The following is a 26,954-nucleotide window of genomic DNA, read 5'->3' as shown; positions in this document are numbered from 1 at the left end:
TAATGCTCTAGTAACAGTTTTTATTTTGTGTACTTGGTTTCCCTATAGGCTTGAGTCCAAGGACCATGCAAGGCCTTAGTTCTGTCCAAAACTTGTAAGATTTCTTTTATGTACTTGGTTTCCCCATAGGCTTGAGTCCGAGGACCATGCAAGGCCTTGGTTCTGTCCAAAATTGTAAGATTTCTTTTATGTACTTGGTTTCCCCATAGGCTGAGTCCGTGGACCATGCAAGGCCTTGGTTCTGTCCAAAACTTATAAGATTTCTTTTATGTACTTGGTTTCCCCATAGGCTTGAGTCCGTGGACCATGCAAGGCCTGGTTCTGTCCAAAACTTGTAAGATTTCTTTTATGTACTTGGTTTCCCCATAGGCTTGAGTCCGAGGACCATGCAAGGCCTTGGTTCTGTCCAAAACTTATAAGATTTCTTTTATGTACTTGGTTTCCCCATAGGCTTGAGTCCGAGGACCATGCAAGGCCTTGGTTCTGTCCAAAACTTGTGATTTTTTCTTTTTGTACTTGGTTTCCCCATAGGCTTGAGTCCGAGGACCATGCAAGGCCTTGGTTCTGTCCAAAACTTGTAAGATTTCTTTTATGTACTTGGTTTCCCCATAGGCTTGAGTCCGAGGACCATGCAAGGCCTTGGTTCTGTCCAAAACTTGTGATTTTTTCTTTTTTGTACTTGGTTTCCCCATAGGCTTGAGTCCGAGGACCATGCAAGGTGGTACTTGGTTTCCCAAGTCCGAGGACCATGCAAGGCCTTGGTTCTGTCCAAAACTTGTAAGATTTCTTTTATGTACTTGGTTTCCCCATAGGCTTGAGTCCATGGACCATGCAAGGCCTTGGTTCTGTCTAAAACTTATAAGATTTCTTTTATGTACTTGGTTTCCCTATAGGCTTGAGTCCGAGGACCATGCAAGGCCTTGGTTCTGTCCAAAACTTGTAAGATTTCTTTTATGTACTTGGTTTCCCCATAGGCTTGAGTCCATGGACCATGCAAGGCCTTGGTTCTGTCTAAAACTTTAAGATTCTTTATGTACTTGGTTTCCCCATAGGCTTGAGTCCGTGGACCATGCAAGGCCTTGGTTCTGTCCAAAACTTGTAAGATTTCTTTTATGTACTTGGTTTCCCTATAGGCTTGAGTCCGAGGACCATGCAAGGCCTTGGTTCTATCCAAAACTTGTAAGATTTCTTTTATGTACTTGGTTTCCCCATAGGCTTGAGTCCGTGGACCATGCAAAGCCTTGGTTCTGTCCAAAACTTATAAGATTTCTCTTATTTGTTTTATTTTTCAACCACCAGCCCCTTCACCAAGGCGGGAATAGTTGGCCTGAGGCCGGAAGCCCCTAGAGACGCCCGCGCCCTTAGCACTGCGAGGCGTAGCCCCTAGCAGAGGCTTACGTCGGAGCAACAACTATATGCCGCCGGAGACGGGGGAAATCCCGGAAATTTCTGCTTGCTAGAGAGCTGACTCCACCGCCACCTGCGCCAACGCGCAAGCTTTCCCACAGACGGCGCCAATTGTAAGGACACAATTCTCTGGCGGCCCAATAAGGATGTTGGGCTCGCGTACGAAAGATCCCTCACAATATGATTTGTAGAGAGTGGGCTTGAAAAGCTAGCCGTTGGTCAAGTGGCGTTGTCCGGTCATGGCTTTAGAGGAATCTACGTAGAAAAAGGGAATTGGGTATGAACATTTAAGCCCTAAGGCGTCGTACCCCGTGGGATGGAGCTCCTCGGAGTTGATCCGAGGACCTGTTGAGGTCTTCTCTCGGTTGCCCAACGACGGACTTTCTTCCATGAAGTCCGGTGTTCCTGAGATGTTTTCCCATGTAGTCTCTCTTTTTTCGGAGGTGGAAAAAAGGGCCTCCCTCCAGATCTACTTACTTCCTTATTTTATACTAGCTTACATTCATTGCCCTTCGTCCACGTGTAGGGTCAATCTTTACGAACATTGACATTTGTCCCATCAGTCCAATCCCGGAATTGTTGGGGATGGTTTGATAAAGTTGCAGAGTACGGCTCTGTCAGGCGTCGGGCCTTATCTAGAAGGGTAGTATGGATAACTTCCCCAAGATATTCTGGATTTCCTTACTAATTTGTCCCTATTCCAGTTTTGCCCCTTTATTCTGGTGGGATTATGGATCTGCCGAGAACTAAACTGTCCTCGGCTGCTTCCCAAAAATTGTTTTGTGCTCTGCGTTGTAGAGCTTGGGCCACAGATCTCCTCGGATTGGGCCTTCGGACGCTCTAAGGATAAATGGGCCTGGTCCACGAATTGTTGGGCCCCACAGATATCATAAATATTTATCAAAGTGACTTATTAAGTATAAAAACCAAAAAGTCTAAAATAAATTAATCATAAAAAAAAGTGCTTCGTAATAATTTAAAAAAAAAATTAGACAATTTACATTTTACCTAATAATATCCTTACAATTTTTTTATAGAGTTAACATAATATAAAAATAACTATCATTGCTATTTAAATTATATATATATATATAGGAATTATATTATGTATCTTATTATATATCTTTAAGTGTATCATGTATATGCATGAGGTTACAAGTTAGTTATATTGTAAATTTTGAACACAACCTAGGTAGTGTTTAAAGAGTACCCATAACCCATCAATCAACCTTTAGCAAAGCTCCATTTCTTATCAAACAAATCATGCTAGTGCCAGACTTGTGTAGGTGTCAGACTTAATCTGGTGGATTAGCCACTGTCAAACCTAACATATGAAATCATGGTACTATCTTGCTACGTCCTCCCTTCAAGGTTTCCACCACCCACAATAGATATATATAAGACTGTGGCAATACCATTGGTCAAGGGAAGATAGAATGTATAAAGTTGTCTTAAGCATCTAGGGTTGCAAACGAGCCGAGTTTTGTTGAATAGTGTATGTTCAAATTTGGCTTGTCAATAAAAGTCAAAAGCTCATACTTGGCTTGACAAGCCTAAAAATCATGTTTAAACTTGAACTTGTGGGAAAGCCAAAAAGTTTGAGCTTGACTTGAGAATTAGTCAAGCCAAGCTCAAGCTTAATATTAAGTTCAAACTCGACCTCAAGTCATGCTTTTGAGCTTGAGAAAGATAATTATATTATTAAATGCTTAAATCTCTAAAATTAAGAAGAAAAAAAGAAAAGAAAATAATTTATTCATTTTATCACGTGTCTAGTCCTACTTATGATTAGCCATTATTCAAATTAAAAATTACATAATTAAATTTGTTCATTTATCCTTCCTTGTTTACAACTTCAACATGCAATTGTTCAAAATACAATTTTTAGAGCATCCATATCAATTGGTGAATATAATACAAAAACTCCTTCATTTTACACATTTTGGCCAAAAAAACACCTACATCAGTGGATGTAAAGTTGTACATAATTTTACAAATGCTATAATGACCGTGCATATAGCTTGTGTATTTACTATTTTAATAATTTTTTCTCTCTTTTACGTCTGACTCTCATCTTAACTCTCACTTTCTCATTTTATCACAGCTCTCTCTTTCTCTTATCTCAACTCTGCAAAGCCAATTAGCTTCTCCTTCTTCTTCAAAATCTCAGGTTTTGAAGACAAAGACGACAATAGCTCGGCGAAGATCTCGCATGCCATGGATTGAGTCTAATTGGCGAGTTTGGGTGGCAAGTGAGTTGGGAACGCCAATCAACCTTTCCGATCCAACAATCCGTTTGGAAACAGAGACGGTGACAAAGAATTGATCGGACATGGAGGGTGAAGCTCGTTACTACCTAGACAGCTCCAGCCCCTCCTCTAGTGCCATGGGGTTTTTGTGTGGGATCGAGGTCTCGAACTCTAGCACCACTGAGGATCGAGATGATGAGAGTCGTTGATGATGGGGTTTAGGGGTTTCAATTTTCTGTGGGGTTTCGATTTACTGTTTGGATTTTCTATGGGGTTTGGATTTTCTGTGGGGTGATGGTTGTTGATGATTGTGGGTTGATGGTGGTGGTTGGGTGGCTGAGTGTGGGTGATTTTAGGTTTGTGTTGGGTCTATGAGAGGGTTCCAAAGAGGAGGAGAAGGAAGGAAATAATAAAAAATGTAAAAATAATGAATATTTTATTGAATAAATGTGTAGAATAGATAAACTGATATGGGTGTTTTGTAAAAGTGAACGTGTAAAATAGAAAAAGTAGGTTTTTTCTTGCAAAATAGACAGAAAATTTGTACGAACTGATATGGTTGCTCTTACATTCATGTTAGATGGTGGAAAATTTAAAAAAAATACTTGTTTGTAACTATTATGAATGGGAAAATACTAGCATGTTTCATAACATTACACTAAATGATTGATGGGAAAGAATCATTATGTGATCCACTTAATTAATTAATTTATTTTTAAATGTAACTAAAGTCTAAATGGTTCTTAGTCAGTTTAGAGGGAAGGAAAAAAATTAAAGTAATGAATAGTGGTCCCATGTTAGCCATGTTATTATTAAGATATGTGTAATGAGTATATTTAGTTAATACATATAAACTTATAAATGAGTCTATATTTGAATTGTTTTGTATCAAGTCTTATAGCTCACAAGCTTGTTTGTGAGTAGATTTTTTAGTTTAGGCTTGGCTTGTTTAGTAAATGAGCCTAAAACTAAAACTCAAGCTTGGCTTATTTATAAACAAAAAAAATATGAACGAGCTTTTTACTTAGTCGAGATTGAGTTGTTCATGATCAGTTTGTTTTATTCACAGTCCATATTATCATAGGTACAATGATATAGAAGAATGCTTGGAGACGGATTTCCATCTAAAATAGTACCATTGCTCATGATAATGCTAGGGCATGATCACAATAATTTATAATTCATTTGCATCAACATTGTCACCTAGTTTTCTTTATTAAAAAAAGAAAAAGAAAAAAAAGGTATGCTTGCTTTGCATTACCATGTAAGGATTTGAATTTTCAAAAAGACACCTTCATTCATCTACATAAATATTAAATCCAATATATAATGAATTTAACAAAAATAAAAAACAAAATTTACATTATCACCATGATAATGTTTATTATGTATAACTAATTTTTCAGCCATAAGATTTGTCACAAACACATCTCATTACACTTATTTAACTTCTCATAAAAATTAGCTTTTATATATAACTAGTCGCAGATCTATGCATTGTGCATGATAATTTTTTTAGGATAGTCTTATTACAATTAATATTTGTTATGTTATTACAACTCAAGCTTTGTTACATATCACCAATATATTGCAGGATTCATGGTTGATTTAGAATCGATAATAATAGTTATATTCCCTCGTCATTTGATTCACATAACAGTTCAATTACCAGTCCACGTTTTGCATTTTGTCCCCTTCTATGTTGGCCAGTCCATAATAGTAGTTAAGAGTAGTTCATATTCTTTTGGTCTTTGATTCAAAAAATCCATTTTCAATACCCTTTTAAGTCTACAAATTGTTCTTTATTCAAAAAATGATATCTACATTGTAAACTATATGGCCCTTTATCAATTATATGCACAAATTTTCTAATTCCCCTAATGTACATTAAAGGAAGGCAGGTGTGTGTGATAGAGTTTCATATCAATGGCCATCAAATCTAAGTACCAAGATTTATGGCTCTTCTGCCGTATCTTTATATTATAAAAGTGCGAATGCCGCTACAGTGCTTTGGCACTGTGCACTCAGAGTGTTTGCACTGTTCAATCACTGTAGCGGCAACAGTATTTTGGTGAGACATTTTTTTTTTTTTTTAATTTTTTTTAGTCTTCCGTTTGTTTTTTTTTTTTCCTTTTATATATATTGTTGTATTGACACAACAAATTTCACAATATTTTCACAATTATTGAGGTATCAATTTCTTATAAGTTAAAATAAAATAATAAAATATGAAACTGTGACCAACCACAACTGAAAATAAATGTTTTGTGAAAAGCGACAATGCTGCTACAGTTTGCACTGTTCATCTATAGTGTTATTTTGGTGAGCTACTTTGTTTTTGTTTTTTAAGTTTTGATCAGTAGCTACAATTCCAAATGGCACTATAGCTACAGTAGCTACAGTTTTTTATTTATTTATATTTTTTAGTCTTCCATTTGTACTTTTTTTTTCCTTTTATATATATTGTTATACTGATATAACAAATTTCACAATATTTTCACAATTATTGAGATGTCAATTTCATTTTGCTGCTTTAATGTTTTAGCACTGTTCATCTACAGTGCCATTTTGGTTAGTCACTTTGTCTTTTTTTTTTTTTAGTTTTGAACAGTAGCTACAGTACCAAGTGGCACTGTAGCTACAGTAGTAACGAATTTTTTTTTTTTTTTTTCCAGTCTTCCGTTTGTACTTTTTTTTCCCCTTTTATATATATTGTTATACTGACATAACAAATTTCATAATATTTTCACAGGTGTCAATTTCTTATAAGTCAAAATAATATAATAAAATATGAAACTTTGACCAACCACAACTGAAAATAAATCTATATATATAAAAGCACGAATGCACTAAATCACTGTAGCTAAAGTGCTTTGGTTTCGTGAACCACTTTTTTTTTCGTAAGTTTTGAATAGTAACTGCAATGCCAAGTGGCACTGTAGCTACAATAGCTATATATATAAATATATATATATATTTTTTTTTTTCATGTAATTGGTTTGTGTTTTTTTTTTTTTCCTTTTAAATATTTATGTAGGCTGGTATATATATTGTTATATTGACACAACAAATTTCATAATATTTTCACAATTATTGACGTGCACAAATACGCCAAAGCACTGTAGCTACAGTGCTTTGGTTTCATGAGCCACTTTTTTTTTCCCAAGTTTTGAACAGTAACTACAGTGCTAAGTGGCACTATAGCTATAGTAGCTACATTTTTTTTTTTTTCCTTTTAAATATTTATGTAAGCTGGTATATATATTGTTATACTGATACAACAAATTTCACAATTATTGACGTGCCAATTTCTTACAAGTCGAAATAAAATAATAAAATATGAGACTGACCAATCACAACTAAAAATAAATGTTTTGAGAAAATGTTACAACACTATTATGCAGTGCTTTTGGTTTATTTAGCTACCATGCCTAAAGTTTTTTTTTTTTAGTAATTGGTTTATGTTTTTTTTTTTTTTTAAATATTTATGTAAGCTGGTATATATATTGTTATACTGACACAACAAATTTCACAATTATTGACGTGTCAATTTCTTACAAGTCAAAATAAAATAATAAAATATGAGACTGTAACCAACCACAACTAAAAATAAATGTTTTGAGAAAATGTTGCAACTCTTATTATTATCACAATATTTTTACAATTGTTGAGATCTCAGTTTCTTATACATCAAATAAAAATGCTAAGTCCACAACATTTTAACATTAATTTATACAGTGCCAAAGTTTTTTTTTTTTTTTTTTAAATATTTATGTAAGCTAGCTTATCTATTAACTATATAGAAAGAGCCAAAGGCTCATGAATAGTATTTTTTTTGGTTTATTCAATTAGTGAGGTGCACTTTTTCTTTTTCTTTTCCCTTCAAGTATGCCAGTTGGTTTGAGCTTTGTTTTTGTTTTTGTTTTTATTTTTTTTATTTTTAAGATCTTTATATGTTTACTTTGTAGTTGCAATGCAAGTTTACATTGTAAATACACAAAGTTGTTAATATTATACACATTTGCACAAAAAATGGTAAATATTGTACAAAGTTTGTAAATGTGTACAAAATTTGCCAATTTTTTTGTGTCCATAATATAAATTTACATTGTAATTAAGTACAATGTATACATAGAGATATTATGAAAATGTTGTAACGCATGTGTCAATTCCTTATGAATCAAAATAAAATAAAATAATAAAATATTATATCGAGATCTAGCACAACTAAAAATATCGTGACATTTTGTTGTTATTACAATATATTTACAACTATTAAGGTGTAAGCTATAGGTCAAAATAAAATAATAAAATATTAGACTAGGATTTGTCACGGTCTTATACGATTGAGATTAACTTTTTATGACATAATTATCAAAATTCTTAAAATTAATATATCTTTTGATTAATGTAAATCTCTTTGTATTTTAAAAATCAAATGATTTATATTTATATCTTGTGATATAAATAAAATCTAAAATTGATCTTAATCTCTATTTTTTTTCCCATGGCTAGCACGTGCCTTGCACGTGCTGCCTTGACCAGTACTACAAAAACAGGCAATCTAGTCATTTGCTTTGATTTGTGTTGCATAATTCTGAAGTGCCAACCTAGCCACGTCTTAATCAATATTATTGTGTTTTCATTAGCAACCACACATTCCATTCATGCCAATGATCAGCGAATGATGAGCCCACCGAATAAATTAAGATGTGTCCATAGCATTGCTATGTCTTCCCTTACTCTCATGAATAGTAAAATAACTGATGTGGATATTAATGATTGTAATTTCAGTTGTTTCAATATTAAATTTAAATATGTATGACTAAGAATCGGTTTCTCATAAGCAACCTAATAGTTTTTTGTATATGTAAAGGTAAAATAACTGATGTTGATATTAATGACTATAATTTTAAGTGATTGGAATTTTTTAGGACAGTGGCAGTTGTACAAGTATGAAAAATTACTAAACAACACCCTCTCATTTCCATGAAAAACTGTTTTTTTAATCGATCCGAATATTTTTCTCAGTTCAATTTTGTTACTCATTTCCCCAAAAGAATGAAAGTGTCAGAGAGAAAATGTGTAGAGAGAATGCGTGAGCATCAAACTGATCCTTCAACTCCATCTTGCTCTTCCAAATTAATTTTAAGTTAACAACTGCCAAAAAATAAGACATTATAACCTGTAATTTCACCAAGTTAAGTTAAAATTAATGACCAAAATAATACTAAATAAATGATAGGAGAGGTGGGTACAGACCTGCAGGACCTCCACTGTCTTGATCCAAAAGAATGAAGTGTTAAGAGAGAAAAAATGTAGAGAGAATGCATGAGCATATCAAACTAATCCTTCTACTCCATCTCACTCTTCCAAATTAATTTTAAGTTAACAAACGCCTAAAAAAATAAAACATTATAATATGTAATTTCTCCAAGTTATGTTAACATTAATGACCAAAATAGTACTAAATAAACGATAGGAGAAGTGGGATAGACTTAAGAGTAGGAATTCTATTATTTGTTGTATCAAGGATTAAGTAGCACCTGTGAAAACTTCTTTATAGACAATATTTTTTTGTATGTGACCCTTCTTCGATTTCATTGTTGATGATGAGGAACTTTAGGCCATTTCTACTTGTAACTCTAGATACTAGAACATATAATCATCCATGACTGAAAATTAGATTTGATAGATACTATAGACATCCTATTTCGTTTTGACCTATATCCAAGCCCCCCATTTCCAATAACAATAAATCAAATCGCTACCAGAATGAACAACATTGTGTGTGGAACCTAATGAGAATGACAAGCTTAAACATGACCCAATACAGTCCAAGCGCAAGCCCAATTATTAAATAGGTAAGAAGCCTAAAGCCTAAAGCCTAAAAGACAATTTGACCTAATATGGCCAAGGCTAACAAAGAGTGCGTATACGGGATATACGATGCGTACGCACCCAATATGTGACATGCGCACTCTTTAGACAAAAAGCCTAAAATCACTCAATTTCCATTTTGATGAGATGCTAGGGTAACCAACCTGACCAACTGGTTGCCTAAATGTGTCATCAAACCCTAGATACCAATTTCCCCTATAAAAACTCCCATTTTCAACATCCAAGGGGGATAAAATTAAGTCTTACCAAAACTCTCTAAAAATTCCCTTAAAATACCTAAACCTAAAGTTTTAAGGCTAGAAGGGCAAAATGGTTGAGCATTAGATTGACCTTCAGATCCTTGTTGGTTTGAAGGTAGTCTCTTTTTTATCCATGTTCAAACTTCAGGTCCCATTGATATTTTAACATATCTTTAATCAACAATCATTTATGCACTAAACAAGTAAAAACATAAGCAATAACATAAAATCTAAACAATTTTTTTCCCAATTTATCCAAAAATTAAAAATGTTTATTCGAATAACTTACTGGGGTCCAAGACAAACACCAGTTAGCAACTACAAAAAATATTTTAAAAAAAAAAAAAAAAAAGTACAAGATTGTTTAAAAGGTGTGAAACACCAAAGCACACTTCCAATAACACATTCGCATCCAACAGAAAAGGAAATGGTAGGAATCTAGAAAACCATCAATCAATAATCAGTGATTGTTCACTGATGGCATGATATTGGTGGATGCAGGTTCACCATACAGACAATTGCTGATAGTTGACAATTATTACGCATTTAGCCAAGGAAACACATTTGGGGAGGAAGGCAGCCGCCCTGTAAGAACCTCAACTCCAGTCTGTGTCACCTAAATGTTCATATGGGAAGAAAATAAAAAGGTGTCAAGAGTCCGTTAGGCAGTCTGGGAACTCCGTTGGAACTAACATCAAATAATCAGTCAAAACACCAAAACATTGCAAGCTAGTTTTCCCAGTATTTGCATCAGTCATGGACATACTTATCCCATCAATTGGACAAAAATCACATAAACCTTAAAGCAGCAATACATATTTTCTTCCAACGGTGACAAAATGATTGCACTAAGGGGATCTATAAGTGTCGGTCCTTAAGAACACAAGCTTGAAATTCCACAGATGCTGGCAATAGTTTTATTTTATTTTAATTTTTTTGAATTATATTCTTATACAAAAATCAGAAAAGAATCACCATTACCACCGCCAAATAAAAGTAAAAAACAATGATGAAAGAAGTAAAAAATGCATATGTACCAGAAGAGTGTGCTCAAACTGAGCACTGCGTTTGCCATCAGCAGTGACAGCAGTCCATCCATCAGGCCACATCCGATCATGCCAAACCCCTATTCAAAACATTTCTTTAAATGTAGCTAGCAAATAAAGCATCAATTTTCAACTATTATACCCACAAATTTAACAAATTTTCAAAATACCAGTATTGATCATTGGTTCAATTGTAAAGGTCTGCCCAGCCTTCATTACACCAACTGCTTTATTTCCTGCTTGGGTTAAGGTCACCAATGCATAAATGACGCAAGAAAGAAGCAATAGAATTCTTTGTTGTCACAGTATTATAAAGAGAGTTCATGACACTTTATTGTTTAGTTTCCCATGAAATTGAAAGTATCTAACTGATATAGAAAATAGTGAGCTTAAAAGCCTGCTTAATTTGGGATACTTCCTTCAGCAAAAAATAATTTAGGATACTTCCATAATGGAGAATATCTGGTGCACAATGATAAAGCTCTCCAATACCATGACCGCAATATGATTTTACCTAGTCATAGAGCAGAAAGAGTAAGAAATTATTAAATACCATAAGTCATTTTAATAGAAAGGAAAATCTTACAATTGCAGACCAGACAATACCACTGAGAACCCCGACATTGTAGTATGACGATTAATAACTTCCCCAATTTCACGGAATCGCACCCCAGGTTTCACTGAATTTAACCAAAAAAAAAAACATAAATCAGATTTTAAGTTCTAATACAACATAAAAGACTGAAAGTCTTTGCTGAATTGGTATTAAACAATAAATTCGGCAAATCCAGATCAAACAGGTAGATCTCTACAAACATCTTGGTATTCCCTATAAGCTTTTGCATACTAGACATATCCAGAACAAGGTCAATTTCCATTATCCCCTCCATAAAAGAATTAGAATTATCCCATGCACTTTCTTCCCAGCTGACATCACTCAGCCAAATTTTACAGTGATCAAGTCTATCATTTTTTTTTTTTTTAAAAGCCAGGTCCATAAGTATATAATTTGAATATACCAATAGCTATTGCTTTCTCCAAGCTTTCATAAGTACATTGAACCAGCCGTCGAGACTCTTCATCAACATTACCCACAAAATACGTTTCATTGAGATCACCTGCATAAAGAGTCACCAATCAGTCAAATACAGAGCTTCTTTGGCAATATTTGAATTAATTTCAAAGGGGTATGATGTTTCGTACCATGGACACCTTTATAGTACACAGATATATCAACATTTACAATATCACCATCCTCTAATTTCCTGTAGGAAATAAAACAGAATCTGCTTAGGAAACTTTTCTTTAGAATACACTTAGACAATGAGAAATACAGAGCCGACTACAAAAGCTCACAAAAGGAAAGTATACAAAAAAGCACAGTTCTGCTACCCACTTAGAATCACTCTATATATAACAAAAATATGGCATGACTTATACCACAAATGTCCAGACATGAAATCCTAAGTACTCACTTGTAACTAAAAGCAATACATGTCAGTCTGTAAGAAATTAACCAATGAGCCATAAAAAAAGAATAATTACAACATAACCCAAAACTATAACATACTTTTGGATAATTACAGGATCATTAGATGTTTATTGTTTCAAAAAAATTGATTGCAGAGAGAGTCAAAGAAGTGAGACATGAAAAAGCATAGGAATTCACTCAGGACTAAAAAATACTAATTTGACCTGATTGATACACACATACCTCGCATCTGGAATTCCATGGCAAATTACTTCATTAACTGACCTGCAACAAATAGACAAATTGAAGTAGATTTCCTCGATCAATACCATAGAATCCCAAGAATCTTCATAAGAGAGTACACAAAGAAGTACCTACGTGCAGCAAGACTTTGGGAAGAAATGATAATTGAGAGGAGAAGGATATCCTCCTGCAGTAAAGTAAAATTTCAAGAATAATTTAGCAGAGCATTTACTAATTATATTTAAAAAATTCACATTGCCATATCTAGAACTTCAAAAAACCATACAAAGACAATTACCCTCAGAGGCACGTAAAAAAGTTGCCAGATCACCATGAGTTCAATTACATGTGTCTCACTAGATTACCACAGGCACAGCCCAACAGTTACAAACAAGAAACAACATGCCACTCTGCATGGCAGATTATAACCCTAGTAATCAAAGCATTCGGACAAACTATCACCCACAAAATTTTGGTAGTCTACATGAGTGGCTCTACTGATGTAATTGAAGAATGAACTCACAAAACCAATTTGGACTCCAGCATTTAATACAATGATGAAAACTCACAAGATTAGTAGAAGCATTAGCCATCTTACAAGAGGGCAAAAAGCAGGCAGCATTGCCAAACATATATCAAAGGTATTGACATATCATTCAATTCAATCTGATGACGGATGCAAGCCTGTGTCATTGCCCCCATAAAAATCACAGTAACCAGAAATGGACATCAGACCAACATGCTGGTCAGACCAGGAAACAGTGAATGAACACTTTTCTGATTTACTACAATTAAAAGATCAAATAAGAAAGTAAAACCAATCAAAAGCTGATCAAATCCAGGTTAGCATAATGCCAATATAAGCCCTGCAGCTGAATCAAGTTTGGTCCGCAAATTACATGCACACATGTTTTTACAAATTCAAACTTAAAGAGTGAGTTGAACCAAGTTAAGAGAGCGGAAAAAAAAAAGAAAAAAAAAAGAAAGGTAGAGGAAGATCAAATATAACGTTAGTGGAAGTAATAAAAAAGGACATATCAATTAAGGAAGTAACAAAGAGTATGACTTCAAATAGAATCCAATGGAGGAAAAGAATACATGTGGCAAGTACTTTATTGAGGATTCATATCTGACCCCAAAAATTTGGGACTAAAGCTTCGTTGTTGTAGTTGTACTGCTACCATGTATTGGACCCACTCATGTTATTAGAGGAATGGATGCAATACCATTAGGCTAAAGCCATTTGGCTTTTTTATTTTATTTTATTTTTTTATTTACTTTCTGCCAACATTTTTACACCTATGTTCTTTCTATTTCTGCAATAGTTTCTCGTCTTTTATTTGCAGATGATACTTTGATTTTCTGTGAAACTGATCTGAACAGCTCTGCTATTTTAAGTGTGTATTACTGTGTTTTGAAGCTGTATCTGATCTTAGATGGTTCCAATAGGGGAGGCTGCTAAGGTGGAGTCCTTGGCTGCTTTATTAGGTTGAAAATTTTCTACTCTGCCCATTAAGTATTTGGGGTTACCATTGGGGGCAAAGATATAATCATTTAAGTCAAAAGCAATCTGGCACCTGTTGTTGGAGAAGGTGGAAAGGAGGGTAGGAAAAGACTTATTTAGCAAAGGGTGGGTGAGTTGCACTAAATTTTTTTTTTGATAAGTAATAAGTTTATTGATGTCAAAAAAAGGGGAACATCCTAGTACACAGGGAGTGTACAAAGGTTGAAACAATCAAAAACAAAAATTACAAGAATCTAAGAAATCAAGAAAAGATAAAAATGATTGCTTCCGCAATGCAGCCAATCAATCCATTAAAGTTTTAAAGAAAAATAGTTTCAAGTCAGATATAGATCTCTCCTTATCTTCAAAGCACCGACTATTTCTCTCCCTCCAAAGGCACCACAATAAGCAATGGGGAACCATCAACCGTATATACCCATTTCGACGACGACCACAACTGCCTTGCCATCATGCTATAAGCCCCATTCTAGATTGTGGCATAACCCAACTAACTCCAAACACCATAGCCCACAAATCCATTGCAACCGGACAATTAAGAAAAAGATGATCAACCAATTAACCATTACACTTTTTTTTTTTGATAAGTAAGAAGAGAATATTATTAAAAAAAGAAAAGCAAAAAAGCATACAAAGTTCATGGTAGTGAACAAAGGAAGAAAGAAACAAAAAACAAAAACAGCCACTAATCTATACTAATAGAGGAAAGAAAATCCAAAAGGGTAGAACAATCCAAATAGTGCCAACAATGAGACCAATCAAAGAGGGTCCGCTGGCAATCCTCTAATAACTGAACCACCGTTTTCTCCTCATCCTCAAAAGACCGACGATTCCGTTCAGTCCAAATAGTCCACATTAAACATCTTGGAACCAAATCCCAAATATCTGAACTATGTTTCCCAAGCTAATGATACCAGCAAAATAATAAGTTCACAACTGAACCCGACATGACCCATTCCATCCCAAACAACTGAAGCATATACATCCAAAAAGAATGAGCTATCGGACAACAAAGTAACAGGTAATCCACAGATTTTGCATTACAACAACACAAACAATAACGATTCGCCAAAGGATGACCACGAAGCATAAGGTTATCCAAAGTTAGAATCTGACCATGGGCTGCTATCCACATAAAAAAAACCACCCTTTTAAGAAACTTAACTTTCCAAATTCCTTTCCAAGGGAAAGTGAAAGGAGCTACATTTCAAATCTTATGATAAAAGGATCGAGTATCAAACTTCCTACTGCCATTAAGATCCCAACAAAGCCTATCACACCCTCCTCCCCTAGGAATTCAAGTTTGGATGAAATGAAGAAAGGAGTAGGAAGCCGCCAACTCCCAATCATTGAAGTCCCTGTGAAAACTTAAACTCCACACTCTGTCATTATCACCCACAGGAGGGCTTAACACCTCAAAAATACAAGCCTCCTTATTAGCTGAACACAAAAATAACTGAGAATAAAGAATTTTGAGGGGAACAACATTAGCCCACTTATCATGCCAAAAAAAAATAACCATTACACTTGCACATGTTGCACCAATCCAATATCCAAACCTTCCTTTTCCGTAGATTGTCAATCGCTAAGCATTTTCCTAAAGCAGCAATCCAAACAAAGAAAGCTACTCGAGAAGGAATATTTTGTTTCCAAATGCTTTTCCAAGAAAAGGAATAGTCATTAGAGCCCACTAAGAGACTATAATTATCCTTAATCATGAAGCTGTTCTCTCTATCCAATTTCCAGCACATCTTATCCTCCCCAAACCCTCTCACCGAAGCACCATATATGGTATCCATGAAACCAGCTAGCACCTCTAATTCTCGAGCATGCACACCCCTAAAGAAACTGACATCCCAAAATAGGGTTCCATTATCAAACTTCATAATCTCAGCCACACTAACCTCCTGACCTCGGCAAAATCGAAACAATTTAGGATAGCTAACTGCAAGAGATGTTTCGCCACACCAACGGTCTCGCCAAAATTTCACCCTAGACCCATCCCCAATATCATATAGAATGTGGCGAGAAAAAGAAGGCCATCCTCGACTAATAGTTTTCCACAAGCTAACAGCATATGGGCCATTAATAGGTCTAGTACACCAACCACCCCATTCACAGCCATATTTCACCGCTGTCACTTGCCTCCAAAGGGCAGCCCTCTCCATCCCAAATCTCCACAGCCACTTCCCAAGCAAAGCTTCATTAAAAAGTCTTACCTTCCTTATCCCCAAACCTCTCGAAGCAATGGGACTGTAGACAGTAGCCCAATTAACCAAATGGAATTTTGATTCATCACCAATGCCACCCCATAAGAAATTCTTCTGAAGTTTCTCAATTCAGTTAGCCACAACAGCAGGAATAGGAAATAAAGATAGAAAATACGTGGGTAAATTAGATAGAGTGCTTTTAATTAAAGTAACTCTACCTCCCTTGGATAGGTACAAACGTTTTCACCCTACTAATCTTCTTTCTATCTTCTCCAGAATTGGATTCCATATTGTCTTATCCTGGAATTTAGCACCCAAGGGAAGACCCAAATATTTTATAGGAAGAGTACCTTGTTTATAGCCAAGGACAGAAAATAGTAAGTCAAAATTATGCACCATACCAACAAGAACCAACTCTGACTTGCCCAAATTTATCTTTAACAAGAAACCGCCTCAAACCAAATGAGGATCATATGGAGAAAAAAAACCTGATCCAGATCAGCATAACAAAAATTAAAGTGTTGTCTGCAAAGAGGAGATGAGACATTGCCAAAGATCTTCCCTCTAAACGACCCACACCAAAGCCTAACATGTGACCATCACGGACAGCTTTATCCAACATCCTCCCAAGGGCTTCCATAACCAAAACAAACAGCAAAGGGGACAATGGGTCACCTTGTCTCAACCCCCTAGAACTCTCAAAAAACCCACAAGGAGAGCCATTTATCAGAATAGAGAAGTGAATTGTAGATACACAAAAGAAAATCCACCGCCTCCATTTAGCAGAGAACTCACCCCGTTCTAGTAACTACATAAGAAATTCCCAGTTTACATGATCAAAAGCTTTCTCCACATCCAATTTGCAAAGTAGCCTGGCAAACCAGATTTCACTCTACTGTCAAGGCACTCATTAGTAATAAGCACAAGGTCAAGAATCTGACTGTTCCTCACAAAAGCATTTTGTGAAGATGAAACTATATCTCCCATAACCATGTGAAGTCTAGTTGCTAAGACCTTAGCAATGATCTTATAAACCCCCCCAACAAAACTAATAGGTCGAAAATCCTTAACTTCAATTGCTGCATTTTTTTTTAGGGATGAGAGTGATGAAAGTTGCATTCAAACTTTTCTCAAACTAACCTTTAACAAAAAAATGATGAAATACAGCCATAAGATCAGGTTTGAGAATTCCCCAACAAGCTTGGAAGAAAGCCATTGGAAACCCATCCGGTCCAAGCGATTTATCATCAACTAAATTCTGTATGACATCAAAGATTTCTGCCTCCTCAAAGGGTCTATCATGCCAATTTGCATTATCACCGGATATCTTGGAAATACCAAGACTTCTGGGAAAGGTCGAACAATTTGCTGCTCAAGAGTATAAATTCATAAAGAATTGAGTAATACAATCAACAATCATACCTTGATTAGAAGACAAGATTCCATCAACCATAAGGCTCTCAATACTGTTATTTCTTCTATTAGAATTAACCATTCTATGAAAAAATTTGGTATTTGCATCCCCCTCCCTCAAGTGAAGCACCTTAGACTTCTACCTTCAACTAATCTATTCAAAAAGGGTGAGCTTTTCAATATCAGTACGAAGATTAACTTGTTCTATCTTTTCCTCAGCTGTTAAAGGATGATTCTCCTCTCTAACATCCAAATCATTCAATTTGTTCCAAAGCTGCTGTTTCTTAAAAGTGGCATTGCCAAATTCTACTTCATTCCATTTTTTTAGATCCAACTTCAAAGTTGCCAATTTCTTAGCTAGTATAAAACTAGGATTTCCTTGGAACAAATAGGATTACCACCAAGCTTTCACTTTATCAACAAAATTTTCAACCCTCAACCACATATTTTCAAAATGAAAAGGTGTTCTACCTCTCCGATGACTCCCTCCCCCCAATAGAATTGGGTAGTGGTCTGAAAGTACTCCAGACGACATTTTTTGTGAAAATAGAGTGAAGTGATCCGCCAAGAGCAGAGAAAAAAGAGACCGATCTAATCTAGAAGTGGAGGAAGTATTGGACCAAGTATAAAGACCTTTCATAGGTATATCCATCAGCCCATGAAGAGAGATAAAATCAGAAAATCCATACATAGCCTAAGATGACTTGCAAGCCCTAATCTTTCTGAAGGAAAACAGATTATATTGAAATCACCTCCTAGACACCATGGCACGTCCCACCAACTAATCAGTCCTGTCAGCTCCTCCCACATTTTCCTACGCCTCTTGGTGAGTTGCACTAATTAAGAGTACTCTCCCAAGAATGCCTATGTATTTTTTATCCCTATTTCCGATTCTTGCTAGTTTGGAAAATCTTATGGAGAAGTTGCAAAGGGATTTTATATGGGTAGCCTTGGGGATAAGTTCAAAATTCTTTGGTTGATTGGAAGACGGTGTGTGAACCAATGCAATCTGGGGGTTTGGGAGTGAGGAATCTTATGCTCTTTGATAAGGTGTTATTTGGTAAATGGTTTTGGAGAGATGTTATGCAAAAGTAGTCCTTTTGGAGAACAGTGGTTCACACCAAGCATGGTACTGATTTGGGAAATTGGGTGTCCTAGACGATTAAAGAATCTTATGGTGTAAGCCAATGGAGACATATTCATAAGAGGCATCAGTAAGGGACCTTATGCAGGGGGCAATGGTGATTTGCTTTGTGATGTCACATTCCTTAGGCCCTTTCAGGAATGGGAGTTGGAGACTTTGCATTCTTTTTTTGCTTGTATTTATTCTTGCAAGATTGGTGGTGGTGGAATTGATAGGATAGGTTGGCTTCCATCAAAGAGCAAGATTTTTGAGGTGGTCTTATTACAATTGTCTTCCTCAAGGCAGCCCATGTCCTTCACGTGGAAGAGTGTGTTGAGAGTAAACATTCCTCCTAAAGTTGCTTTCTTTAAATGGACAGCTGCAAAGGGTAGAATTTTAAAATGGATAATCTTTGTAGTAGAAAATTTTGTGCAAGAAAAGTGTTGTTAGTGGATCATTTGCTCCTTCACTGTGAGTTTACTTCCCAGCTTTGGTCCTTGGTGTTTTGTCTCTTTGGCCTACTTTGGACCATGCCTGGGAGGGTGGTAGACATGCTGGCTTGCTGAAAGGGGCACTTTTCTTGCTGTGCACCTTGTATGACTGGGTGGTGATGGTGCAACCATAGCATTGTTAAAGAAAGAATATTCTCTTAGGAGGCCTAAGGCTAAGGCAAAGCCCAAGAATAAGTGTCCATCCTAGTTAATTAAGGTTTTTATATTTTATTTGGTTATTCTAGAGTCGAGGGTATTTAGTAATTTTACAATTGTTGGGTATGGGCCATTGGTTTTGTTTTATTAATAAGCATTATATACAGTGTTGTTAAAAGCGCTAAGCGCACCGCATTTAAGCACAAAGGCCACCTGGAGCCTAAGCGCAAAGTGCAAGCACACGCTTGATCGATGTGAAGTGTAAATTTAAAAAAAAAAATTTATCAATGGTCAATACAACAATCAAGTGATCAATTAATCATATAAATTATGATAAAAACATTTTATATAATTTATATAACATTTATATAATTCTCTTGTGCTTAACAAAATATATGCAAACATGATATTTGATGGCCATGATTACAAAAAATCATTGAATCAAAATAGAAGTATAGAACCAAAAAGGCAATGGCTAAAAAGTACTAGAATGTTAAGTAATGTTGCCTTTGCCTAACAAAATCAATGCAAATATGCAATGCATTCCTAATCTACATAATCATCATCCTCATTAAGCAAGGGACCATCATAATTGTCTGACTTGAGTGTTTGTTTGTGTGGTTGTGGTCCAAAAGATCTAAAAATAACTAAAGAGGTAGGCTTAGGTTTATAGTAGCACACCACACTATTAGTTTTTATATAATAAATCAATGGCTAAAAATCAAATTAGGATTTTTTTGAAAAAAAAATTACAAAAAGCTCAAAAAAGCGTTGCATTTAATAAAAAAAGCTCTAATGTGGATTGTGATTCAGGCTTTTGGTATTCATTGGGTTATGCTAGGATTAGTTGTGGGTTTATTATCTTGTTGGCATCAGTGGCTTGGGAAGCATAATTTAGACATTTGGAATTTGGTTCCCAGGTGCTTAATGCAAATTGTGTGGTTGGAACGAAATCGTCGTTCCTTTGAGGACAAGGAGAAGATGTTGGATTAGTTAAAGGTTTTATGCCTACGTAGTATTTTGGAGTGGTCTCATTGTTGGGGTTTTACTAATTGTTCTTCTCTCTCTGAGTTAATGTCTTCTCTTAGCTTAATTTCCTGACTACCCTCTATTTGCTGTGCTGATTGTTTCGTTTACTTCTTGTTGTTCATCATCATGAACTTCTTGTACTTTTTATTTTTGTCTCATTTATAATAGATTTCTGATTATCTATCCAAAAAAAAAAAAGCTCTAAAAAGTGCGCCTTAACTTTTGTGAGGGTGCCTCACTTTAGAGGGAAAAAGCCCCAAGGCCTGTGCGCTCTGCGCTTTGCACTTCAGAGCACTTTTAACAACACTGATTATATAGTTTATGGGTATTTATGTATGGGCTTCGGTTTAATTCAAATAGGTTAGTTTACTACTAGTACTCGTAGGAGTCCTAATACTACTAGTACAAGAAAGAGTATATATATTGTGCTCAATGTACATGAAGGATGTAGAGTTGATTAATAAAAAATTGAGTGTTTTGAGCATATAGGCTCTCTTCTTTCTCCAATTTCTTGTTCACAGGTATGCAATCCCTTTACAATCCCATAATCCTTCTTAAACAATTCTAAATCTAGATCACAAGTTCTCCTAACCCTAAGCCCACCACAAACACAGAAAGACATTTTCTCAATTTGTTCTCCGTTAGTGGCAATTTTGGAATAGCCATTCTGGGGCTAATTTGTTTAAGTTTTTAGATGCTTGTTCTTTTAGGTGATGCTCTTGTAGGCGTCCAAGTACACTGCTCGCGTACAAAGAACGCTACATAATTTATTTTCATTTTTATTTTTCTAATAAAGCTTTTCTTATTTATCCCCCAACACCTCCCCCCCCCCCCCCCCCCCAACACAAAACCAAAAAAAAATCTCTAATCAAACAAAAAGATAAAGATAGAAACACCACACCCTTGTCATATAGGATGGAGGACTTTACAAATCAATCCCCACTCAGTTTCACTCTTCAAAAAACAAATTTAAAATACAACATAAACAAAGGTAAATTATACAAAAATAATGACAACCCTTAAGATCATATCTGAAAGTACCCCTCGAGAGACATATCATTGCTAAAATAATCTAATCAATCATAATATTGCATGCTTAAAAGGAAATTTTGATTCAAGGGTTCAAAAATGGAAAAAATAAAAGTACTAACATATTCTAAAGAATGAAAAAGCTCATACCAGCTGCAATAGTTGCATCATGAACCACTCTGTCAATCTCATCAGTTGTCACACCAGGCTGTATCACACGAGCAGCCGCATCCAAAACTTCCCTTCCAATCTAAGGATGATGATTGTTAAACGACAAAACTGAGAATCTATCTGAATGAACAGGGCTTAATAAACCAGCGAAGGTTTCAAATCGTGCTCAAACATGCCCAAGTTCAGTATACAAAATATAATAAAAAATAGAGACAACTACATGAAGTAAAATGGAATCCTTATTTGCTTAGAAAATAATTAAAGTGTTATTGATATAGGATCTTTAAAGAGCATTACACAATTAGTTTGGTATGCTTACAGATTAATTTGCATGAGGAAAAACAAAAGGCTCATGTAAGGCTGTGACAAAAGGTGAGGAAGACCAAAAATAACATTTGTAGTAGGAAAAAAAGGACATGTCAATTAAGGAAGTAATAGAGAGTATGACTTTGAATAAAATAGAATGGTAGAAAGAATATATATTGCCAACCCTGACTAATCTGTTAAAAATCCATAGGTCGACCCAAAGGACTAAACCAAACTTGGTTGTTGTATAAAGCACTAAACAAAATTATAAAATTTTAACAATAATGAAGGCTCAAATCATTATGCAAAATTCATCTTCTAGGATGCATGCAGCACACAGTGCTCCTATACGTGTATATTGTCAACAATGATGCATGCCATAAGGAAGACCAAGGATGAGACAATGATGCAATATTGGCATGCATTAAAAAAATGATGTCATAAGAAAAAAGATAATTACAAACAGAACTTACTCGACAAGCCTCTCTCATTCTCTCAATTTGATCTGGGGTTTTGATCTTCAAAACAAAATGCATCAATTATAGAAGAGGAATTAATAAGTAAACTAAAACAAAAGAAAAGGTCCAATTCTATTACACATTAAATTCCACTAAAAAGTGGAAGTACAAGTGTACCTCAACAACATGCTGCAGATCACTATTGGGCTCAGTTTTTGGGATACCCTACAAGTCAAACGGCAAGAAAAGCTGCATGAAAACCACATTTGACTCAATATAAAGAGTGTGGGTGTGGACAGTGCCCACAGCACTCAGGCTAGAAAAGACAAAATCCAGATTCAGCAATTGCTGAACTACAATCAAATCAGCAAGGACAAAGTCCATCTAAAATATTGAGTGAATCCATATTTGTGGACAAAAAATCCTCTAGTGAGAAGAAAAAGACATGCATATGAGTGTTAAAAATGATACTCAACATGTAAAAAGAAAAAAACTCACATCAGCTGCCCAGTCAGGAAGCTCAATATGAGCAGGTACAGCACGTCTTCTAGAAATAGCATATGGCCTTAGTTCCCTGCACAGTAAGAGACCACAGATATGATTTTTTTTTTTTTTTTTTTTTTGGGATAGGTAATGAAATACTTAAAAAAACAAAAAAAAACAAACAAACTTGCTCCCCGTGTAAACAGGAAGTGTACTAGGGATGCTACAAAAATCATCTAAAGTTACATATGTCAAGAAACTCCTCAAGTGAAGAAAAAGAATGACTGCTCAAAGTGTCATCCAATCATACAAGGAGTGCAAGAAAAACCATTTCAACTCCACAATTGAATGCTCTAACCCTTCAAAAGTACATTAAATCTGTTCTCCAAATAGTCTACATAATACAAAGTGGGATAGCACCCCATATATCTGCACTTCTGCAGAATTATGACCACCAAAAACCCCTTCCAACACGCCAGCAAGTCCACCACTCACTTAGGCACCACCATGTGATGCCAAACAAACAAAACACCAAGGACCATAAACTTTATGCATAAGCACAGAGGAGAAGAAAGTGATCCGTAGATTTCCCCACTGTTTTTGCATGTAGAACACCATTCTGCAATACAAATACTTCTCTTCTTCAAATTTTCCATAGTAAGAATCTTTTCCATAACCACCACCCATGTAAAGGGCTACTTTATTAATGTCCTTCACCTTCAAGATGCTTTGACAATAACAAGAAATTATGGTGTGAAGCATACTTTAACATATATCAAGGAGGTGCAAGAAGCTAGGAAAAAAAATTACAATCATAAAAGATTAAAGGGTAAAAAGCTCACTAAATTCCAATAAAGAACACTTCCCTTAAAAAAGATTAGCTGCTAGCTGATTTCGCCTATTCAAAATTTTGATAATCTACTGCTGGCAGACTTTTCCATCTTCTCTCTATGTCACATAATGGTGGAAGTTTCTAAATTTTTTTCCTTAGTAACCATTATTCAGGTAATTGGTAGATATAAGTCCTAATATTTACAAATAAATCTAGGAAATTTTATATATATCTAAGACTACTTAGAACCAAACAGATGCTTCAGTCAAATATCACCAGCTAACAATACTCTATCTGGTATCACAGCCTTGAAGATTTGTATAATCGAATAATCACCCCCCCCCCCAACCCAAAACCCTAAAAAAAAAAATCTAAAAGAGAAGAAGAGGAGATTAAATGAACGAGGAAATTGGAAAGGCAGTGTTGAAACCTAAAAATCCCTATCCAACTTAAATGTAGCATCAGAATTATCAGACATAAATGCCTGATGAATAAACAGAAGGGTATGTAGAATATGAGGCAGACATAATCCTTGAGAAATACCCTGTCCAATCAAAATGGGGAAGTTTTGGAGTTCGAGCCTGTCCTTTCTTCAAGCAATATAGCCAACCTTCATTATGTAAGTCTGAATTTTGTTCATGCGGAGTACCTGTCCCAAGTGAGGATAGCTTTGCCTTCAAATGCACTGCTTTATGAGAGCTCCAAGAAGCCTTGAAACAATCTTGAGTGCTGATAAGAAATAAACCAGAATATGAGAACAACAACAACACAAAACAAAAAAGCATATTTGGTCCAAATTTAAAGGAATATGCACCATTTTAGTTGATGTCAAAGGGCCAATGTGCAAATTATATCAAAAGAAGTTGATGAGAAGCCTTTCTCCTTGTGTCCAATATTAATACATACAAGTATATGAAATGAAACTAAGAGCCAACAGTGTCAGCATATAAATTCTTTGGCATCAAAATATGTTCAATGATGGTTGTATATTACCACCAAGACAAGACACCTCTTGCTATCTGCATTCTAACTCAACATGCTTAATTCATGCATAATCTCCACAACCCAGTATCATGGACCAAGTTGGCATATCCCATGCATAACATTTGAATGTAATATTTGAAAGTTTTACATGGAGTGTCATAGAACTTGACAGCTCATTTCAAACCCCCCTACAATTAATGCAACTGGACAAGTTAGTCTCAATCAGATATCCAGATGCCATGATAAAATTTTCTAGGAGACACAGAACATGTCAAATAATGGATCCCTTCAGGCACAATAAAATAATGCGATGTTTGAATGAATAAACTGTATAACTTGTAGAGTCAGCCTGCATGTACTGCAACCAAGTTTAAATAAACAAAATAATTAGCCTTCCATAATGCAATTCTCTGCCAGGATTTTGCAACTAAAAATCAACTCAGATATAATGATAACCCATTATTTTCAAATGATCAATACGGCCTTGGACGCATACAGATATGCAAATTATTTGATGACTTGTTCCAAACCTAAGAAGTATGAAGTTCCCATAATACTATGAAGTTCATATTTCCTACAAAGTCTCAATCTCATCTACTTTCTACTACTGTGTGCTACATTTGGCAAGTTCTACTCACAATTTTTCACAAATAAAATATCCATAAAACACTTGATTCAAGAAATCAGAATTTACAGTCAAAGACAACCCTAAATGCTTGCTTTCAAAGAAAAATATTAATACTGAAGAAAACAGTATTTGTGACAGTATGAGCATTATTCACCGAAACCAAGGGACAGCAATAGCCCAAGGGCATGAACATGAATATCATTTATCCCAATAAATCAAAACTGAAAAAAAAAAGAAAAAAAGAAATACCATTCCAAGCACATATTGCATAAAAGTGTTCATACAAGTAAAACAAAAGCAGGAAAAGATTACACACCAGAAAGCAGCGCCTTCACGAGGGAGCTTTAATTCCACGCATTTGGGACACCTATAAGCAAAAACAAATGTCAATCGCAAACGGCAGGGCATAAGAGTCTTAAACAAATTCCATTTCTAGTCAAAATCACATGGAAGATTTATCTGACACAACAAACAAAATCAAAACCTCAACCTTTAAAACAGATGAAAGTTGAGCCAAAAATCATTTTTCCAAGGGTAAAATACTATTTTTTGGTCCCTAAACTTCACCAAAAGTTCGTCTTTCGTCCTTGAACTATTGAAAATGTTTTACTTTCTGTCCTCAGAACTTTAAAAAATATCTTTCTTCATCCCTAAACTATTGAAAAAAGTTTTTTCATCCCTATTTTTGTCTCTAAACTATTAAAAAAAAATTCTTTTACAAAGCTTAAGGATTAAAAATAGATCCTTCTAAAGTTTAGAGACTAAAAAAAACTTTTAGGGACCAAAGTAGTTGGTGGAGGGCAATTTGAACACTAGACGTCTCCATTTGAGGTGGTGCCAATTGAGCTACAAGGCTCGAAAGAATGTGCTTACGTAACGAGTAATGCCGGCTTCATTTAATCACCGGGCGGGCACTTACAACCGCGGCCGGCCGAACATAAAATTTATCATTATAAAATGCAAAACTGGCAGCCCCTATTCCCCTAATACCACCTATCCCTAAGTTCCAAAATCACCATACAAATAGCTTAAATTCTCAAGTTCTTTGCATTCATTAATAAATTTGATAAAACCAAAATAGTCTTTGATATATAATAATAATAATTAAAAAGAACGAGTGAAAATTGCAGATACGTACTGGAGGCGAGCAGGTTTGCCACAGCGAGCGCAGGATAGGGAAGTGGTATCGGCCACATCGGAACCACCGGACATCGTTTTCACGGTTTTGTTAATTTGCTGTTGTTGTTTTAATTTTTATTTGTGTGCAAAACAAAGTATTAGTGTGGTCAAAATACAGAAAATACTACTGTCACTTGATGATGATGACGATGATGACTGAAAGTGATTAATAGAATCAGAATATGATTGGAGGAGAAGTACAGGGGACCGTCTGATGTGATGACGACAAAACGGTCAAAAGAGCTTTTTTAAGCTTTTCTGAGAAAGAGAGAGAGAGAGCTTGGGTTGCAGAGAAAGAGAAATTGGACACGGAGGGAAAGGAGGTGGGTCTTGTTTTTGGTGATTATGATTTTATTTTTTGTGAAGTGTTTGTATATGTATATA

General features: G+C 35.3%; 1 protein-coding gene across 2 annotated transcripts; it reads right to left on the bottom strand.

Moving 5' to 3' along the window:
* Nucleotides 1–9,998: 9,998 nt before the first annotated feature.
* On the bottom strand, nucleotides 9,999–26,888 carry LOC115987744 (methionine aminopeptidase 1A-like). 2 transcript variants are annotated; one of them, XM_031111335.1, is made up of 16 exons: nucleotides 26,530–26,888; nucleotides 25,708–25,758; nucleotides 24,323–24,508; nucleotides 22,963–23,038; nucleotides 22,642–22,689; nucleotides 22,480–22,524; nucleotides 21,680–21,779; nucleotides 12,692–12,743; nucleotides 12,557–12,598; nucleotides 12,046–12,107; nucleotides 11,862–11,960; nucleotides 11,449–11,522; nucleotides 11,287–11,356; nucleotides 11,013–11,078; nucleotides 10,834–10,922; nucleotides 9,999–10,412 (listed from the first exon to the last, which is right to left on the bottom strand). In XM_031111335.1, the coding sequence occupies exons 1-16, from the start codon at nucleotides 26,601–26,603 to the stop codon at nucleotides 10,335–10,337; spliced, it is 1,212 nt and encodes a 403-aa protein (XP_030967195.1). In that variant the 5' UTR covers nucleotides 26,604–26,888; the 3' UTR covers nucleotides 9,999–10,334. The 2 variants fall into 2 exon arrangements, with proteins under 2 accessions (XP_030967195.1, XP_030967196.1); XM_031111336.1 differs by lacking the exon at nucleotides 9,999–10,412 and having other exon boundaries at nucleotides 11,258–11,356.
* Between the last annotated feature and the right edge of the window lie 66 nt (nucleotides 26,889–26,954).

Source organism: Quercus lobata, chromosome 4, assembly GCF_001633185.2.
Source record: "Quercus lobata isolate SW786 chromosome 4, ValleyOak3.0 Primary Assembly, whole genome shotgun sequence".
Classification (NCBI taxonomy): Eukaryota; Viridiplantae; Streptophyta; class Magnoliopsida; order Fagales; family Fagaceae; genus Quercus; species Quercus lobata.
The sequence above is the reverse complement of the archived record's forward strand: the minus strand, read 5'-3'. Positions and strand labels throughout refer to the sequence as shown.

Bases quoted from the DNA above. Each gene is read 5' to 3' on its own strand.
- LOC115987744 (XM_031111335.1), bottom strand. From the start codon at position 26,603: ATGTCCGGTGGTTCCGATGTGGCCGATACCACTTCCCTATCCTGCGCT. The intron at 12,599-12,691 runs GTAGGTACTTCT...TATTTGTTGCAG, and splicing joins TTCCCAAAGTCTTGCTGCAC to GTCAGTTAATGAAGTAATTT. The intron at 11,357-11,448 runs GTATTGTCTGGT...CTCTATGACTAG, and splicing joins CAATGTCGGGGTTCTCAGTG to GTAAAATCATATTGCGGTCA.